Consider the following 6,049-nt stretch of genomic DNA (forward strand, 5'->3'; position numbering starts at 1 on the left):
ATATGAGTGTATTCATTGCAAGATGTCAAAGATTATTAGCCAGGTGGCATAGGGCTAGTAGTTAGCGCCTGATAAGGCAGCTCCTGCAAATTCCTTAATATTGTGTTGACTAATATATATATGCTAATTGTATTGACTGTATAAAATCGTATATCTATGTACTGTAAAGCGCTTTAGAGTGGCTAATGTTGGCTAGATAGGGCGCTATATCAAATGTTGTATATTTATTTATTAAAGATGCAAATTCTTGCCTGATGGACGTTACTTATTTCCCTTTATCTGAAAAGGATCCAGATTTTTTACATTTGAAATTCATCTCAGCTTCTTTGGTTATCTTCAGGACACATTTGAACCATTGCACAAAAGTGACAGTAAACAATAGGATGCCACTAGCAAGTTACTGGGAGAAACTGGTGACTAATATCGTCGAGAGCAACACTAGCAAGGTAAGAAGTACTGTCTCTCCATGGCCAGCTCAAGTCTTGTATATATCTACCCCACACGGCTATTGGAAATTCTGTCTCTGTTCTAGTTATTTCCCCTCTCAATACAAGGGAGGCATACTGTATTAGTTCTTCTGGCACATATTCTAGTAAAATTTGTTCTGGCAACAAATTATAAACCTTCATTTATATAATAAAGGATATCTGAAGCAATAAAGTGGCACTAAAATTAGTACACGTATATACCACTTCAGGGGGGAAAGATATTAGTTCAGGTGTGTCTTGCTTGATTTTCGTGTATTACCGTATTTTACCGCCAATAAGCCCCCTCTCGCAAATAAGCCCCCTCCCCACTTTGGTATATGTCCTGGAGACAGGGTGGGTGCCTGCAATTAAGCCCCCTCTCTAATTTTGTCCCAATCACAAAAAAAATGTATGTAAATTTTTGTCTCCGACATCAGCAAATTAATTAGCTAAATGGATGCAACATAAACCCAAGTTTAAATACTACAAATAACTTTGTTTCTGAATTAGGCACAATAGTAAATAGCATGTAGTGACATGTACTCTTTACTGAGTACTGTGATTCTGTATATTATTTTTTTTATATAAAGAATTATGTATTCTCTAATAAAGAGGTCCAATTTCAACCAAATTTGGTGTGCCCATTCGCAATGTCCATTGGTTTATCAGCAGACTATTTAGGTCCATTTTATTTAGGAACCATTCCCGAATTAAGAAGAGTGATTTCCCTAATTTGCCCCTTTAAAGGTCACTATGTTAGTTAGGTTCCTAATCAATAGTTTTTCAAGAACCAAAAGATTTTCAGTATTGAAACTTGATTATGATATGAAGATGAGTATTGAGAATATTTTCTAATACTGTGTGGAGAACAAAGATCAGCTTTAAGCACTGTAATTGTAAAAAAAACAACTAATATGACTATAGTAACAGGAGCGAGACTTGCCCAGTTTGGTTTTATTTCGTTCCATATATGTATACAGACACTATTATGAAGTCTGCTCATTCAGGATAAAATTCATAGAGAGAAAATATATTCATGTCGCCAATCCTCCAGTGCCATGGGCACTTTGATCATCTACAAAATTATTGTTAGCTTTTCTCAATGACTGATCTCCTAGATAAGGTGAGGTATTTATATGACAAATGTTTGTAATACTTTGTAGCTTATTAGAATGAATGAAAACAACAAATTTTGAAAAACATACCGTAAATTTGCGCGTATAGTGCACACTTTTTTGGGTAAATATTATCATGTTAAAAAGGGGGTGCGCACTATACGCAGTAACAAGTCATTCTTGGGTTATCATTCTCGAGTTTCTGGTCCGCCATATTGGATTACCTCCCTTCAAATAGTTTATTTTGAGTCGTCGGTCATATATGATAAGATTGAAGATTATAATAACAAGAAAGAAAGAAATTTTGGCAACACAATTTTTACCTTCTCTTAAATGATTAAAATGGGTAATCATGACTGCTGATTTGGCGACGAACACTAGCTGGTCACGTAACATTTTACGGGTAAGTTGACCGGATGGCATACCGTCTGATCCTGGACAAGACAGTAGGCTAGGTAGGATCGCCATGCTTCAGCGAAAATTATTGACACTTCTTAACACCACAATTAATACAAATTACAATGCAGTAATTAGCTAACACTCTATCAGTGATTACCGAATAACAATAGCTCTACTTCAAATTAATTGAAATTACTTGCAGTCGCGATTGAGGGACCGTGTTGTTTTCACTCCTCAACATGTGCCGTGGCGTGAAGCCCAACTGCACTGTTAGAACTACAGACTGATTTGGCCGTAAAGGGATTATAAAAATATGTTTATACTAGAAGCGTGGGCATTCAACACATCCCCTTCAAATCTACTTGAGGGAAATTAATACAAGCAGAATACACTATTTTAATGATGCTTCATAATATTGAAATAATTCACGAGGTTATCGATCACGTCAACATGAAAGTGAGCCGAGAAAAAAATGCACACTAGGCCTAGCGATTTGGTAAAAAAATCCACCAGAACTAACATGGAACGGAGCCTATAATTGAAACACTACATTTTCGTAATTTTTGTGAAAACCGCTGAGATGTGGAAACATAAGTTGATCGGCATCGGAATTAGCTACACTTTCTTTGTTTGGTTTCTGCAGGATTCGTCCACCAAGCGGAGGGAGACCTTCATGGGGTTGTTGACTCCAATCAATCAATCAATCAATCGTTAATTAATCGGCGTTATAAACACCAAGCTAGGCGTTATAAACACCAAGCTAACTATGATTCTACTTTTCCAGTTTATATTTAGGATTTTTTCATTTTTATTTTTTTTCAAATCTTGACCCCAAAAACGTACCTGCTCACTATACACGAGTGTGCACTATACCCGCAAATTTGCGGTAATTTGTAGCAGTATTTAAGTTAACAAAAATACATTGTCAGCATGTGGTTATGTGTCAACTGATATTGACCTATTGCAAAAGAATTTAAGTAAATGTATTAATTCAAATATGACAATTGTCATTTTTGTATATTTAGTGATTTAAAGTGTGTTTTTTGTAACAAAAGCATTTCCATGTTACTCAAATGAAAATGAAAAATATTTCCCTTCATTCTCAATGACAATATTTCTTAACATGGTATTCATATCTCAATAAAAAAAAATCAGAGGGTTAAATCTTTCTGTACTTTGATGGACATACATTCATGAATTAATGGTTATTTTGTTTGATTTTACAGGGACGTGAAGCCATTGAATGGGTTATAGACAATATCAAAAAGGAGGCTGAAGAGGCGTTAAGTTGTGTGGACGAAGTGTTAACTAACATTCACCCCAAGACTTTATGATACAGATAGTGCTATTATAACTGTGGCCTGATGACCACACCATTTATTGTATGAGTGAAGGACTAATGCTAATCTGTGATAGGTTTTTAGAGACAAATAAGTCTCATTTAGGGAAATGATCTTGTTAAGGATATCTGTCATATTTATGTTGATGAGACATTTTACATGCAGTCTGTTATACTTCAGATGCCTGTACATGACATGGGAAAGAAACCTGGTTTATTAAGCTAAACTGGCTGGAAAGACTGGAGGAACTTTGACTGAATTTGGTCTGGCACATTGTTGGCCCAAGGGGACTCAATGTGGTATAAACAGAGGGTGTGCCTGCAGCCCTCTGTTATTTCTAGTACAGTTGAACCTCATATCGAAGCCAGCAGGATCATGGAAATACTTTGAGTTATCAAAGTATTTATGGGTTAAGTGACTTCCAATGTCTGGTATAAAGTGTGTTTTAATGTTTGGTCAAATATGAGTTGTTGATTTTTTTCAGACACAGTCAACATCTATAAACAATCAATTAAAAACAAAAATGATAGTTATATAAAATAAGAACAATTTATTCATTATGTTATATCCAAACGGAAGTTAAGCGGAGGTTTCTACATATTGGAGTGGGACAGGGACCTGTAAAGAGACATGCAAACAAAAAGTACATTACCAGTTTAAAACTTACATGCTGTCTCCGATTGTGCTTCTGATGCGGAAATGAAAGTGTGCCAGTTTTTACACTGTTAGAGCAAACACATAGTTAGCCTGCACTATTACATAAATACCAATATGACACTTGACACCTCCTCAATATGACGTACTCAACAGTAACTATTGTTGTGTTCCTATAATCTATCAATTGATTATCAAAGCCACACAAACTCCTGTAAAAACATGAACCGGCGAACCAGGCCTAGGTTGTGATTTTATTTGTGGGGCTCATTTATGTATGTCTGCACTGTGACCAATTTTCTGGTTATGCAGTGTTAGGTGTAAATAATGTACCATTCAAATCGTTTAACAGGCTTGATGTGAGCACTGATTACTAGTAATCAACATTAATGAAGTTTGAATCTTAACATGAACAGTCAAATATATTTTACTGGAAAACTTTCATAGAAAATACTTATGACTGAAAGAAAAATGTTCAATAAGACCGATATTAAGAAACGTTGAATGGCACATTACCATAGCAATACGTCTTATATGTACTAATGATAATAAAACTGACAATGAAAATAATAAAAGCTTCAAGATAAGTGATACTTTGATGAAGGATTTATTTTAAGTTTTCAGAGTTAAGAGTTATCAATAGTTTTAATTACTAAGATAAAAAAAAGTTTTCGGCCAGGACTGAAGAAATACATTCAAGTAAAATAGGGTCTTCGAGTTAAAAAGTATTCTCAGTTCATTTGAAACACATTGGTGGTGCAATGGATGGTGTGAATCTATGTACCAGCAATTTAATGGAACTGTCTTCCCATCGTAGGATAAGGCCATCCAAGAAAAGAATATCACTGTCTGTCCCACTTAAAGCTTCTGATGCAAAGTTTATGTGACCTGACTGTCATCAGCCTGGTCTGAATTTATAGGTTGTTGACCTAACTTTTCTGACTGCTTATTAGATATTATCACCGTATCTTTTCCGTAGTCTAGGATGACACCGATCGGAGCAGTTGTGATGACTTTCTGCTCCGGAAACTCCATAAAAGGTGATGCCAGGCTCCACATAACTGCTCAAAACTCAAAAAAGAGAAAATTTAAGGGGGCACATTTAGTGCCCCCTTAAATTTTCTCTTTGCTTGACAAATGCAACAGATGTTTTCAAAAGCTTACAAAATTAGCTTTCAATTGCTGTTTGTTTACAAACTTACTGTAAAACCGAATGCAAACCTAAATTCCTCCCCAGGAACGATATGGGACTAATAACTACATGTAGATTCCTGGTTATTAGGTATCGGCCAGCTGGTGAAAACTTACGTGCCATTGTTCTGACAGCTACTCATATTTTGCATTTGTATAAATTAAAAAGCTTTGAGAACATGGTAATATTCTGAATGATGAGAAATGATTTAATGCCTGTCTTATTAGACAGACTTTTTATGAATTTGATGAATGTAACCTTGACACCATATGTTTCATTATCGTTTTATCCATTAGAAATTAATGGAAATATTTTATTTGCAAATACCATTAATTAAGTTACCTAATGTCTTGAATAAAACTTGTATTAAGAGCATTTTATTTTATTTTTTTAGCCCACCATCATCAGATGGTAGGCTATCCAAATCGCCCTGCATCTGTGGTCCGTGGTCCAGCTGTCCTTAAACAAGCGCTATTTCTCAGAAAGTACTGGAGGGATTTTTGTCAAATTTCGCATGTGAGTTCCCCATGGTCTCTTGATACACATCAAATTTTTGGACAGAAGGGAAACCAAGATGGCCAACAGACTGCCATCGTGTTTTTGAGAAAGAAAGTTAGTGTTATTTCTCAGAATGTTCAGGAGGGGTTTTCTCAAATTTCCCATGCAGGTTATTGAATTTTGGGGATAATTGGAAAACCAAGATGGCTGGCAGGTGGTCATATTGAATTCGGGAGTACAAATGTTTAAGTTCTATTGTTCAAAATGTATTGGAAGGATCTTTCTAAAATTTCACACAAGGGTTCCTTTTCGTTCTTTGTTATGCATAACACATTTTTGGACTGTTCTGAAAACCAAGCTGTGAGCAGGCGACCATCTTGTTAC

The 6,049-nt window shown here is 35.5% G+C and overlaps 1 protein-coding gene across 1 annotated transcript in view; it reads left to right on the forward strand.

Moving 5' to 3' along the window:
* Window positions 1-5,537, forward strand: part of LOC110454376 (PRELI domain containing protein 3A-like) — a 14,266-nt gene extending 8,729 nt beyond the window's left edge. Inside the window, exons 5-6 of the mRNA XM_021503847.1 lie at window positions 341-446; window positions 3,208-5,537. Of these exons, the coding sequence (XP_021359522.1) occupies window positions 341-446; window positions 3,208-3,315 (214 nt within the window). The 3' untranslated portion in view covers window positions 3,316-5,537. The remainder of the gene's footprint in view (window positions 1-340; window positions 447-3,207) is intronic.
* The last annotated feature ends 512 nt before the right edge of the window (window positions 5,538-6,049 follow it).

This window comes from Mizuhopecten yessoensis, unplaced genomic scaffold (genome assembly GCF_002113885.1).
Source record: "Mizuhopecten yessoensis strain PY_sf001 unplaced genomic scaffold, ASM211388v2 scaffold7817, whole genome shotgun sequence".
NCBI classification, from domain to species: Eukaryota; Metazoa; Mollusca; class Bivalvia; order Pectinida; family Pectinidae; genus Mizuhopecten; species Mizuhopecten yessoensis.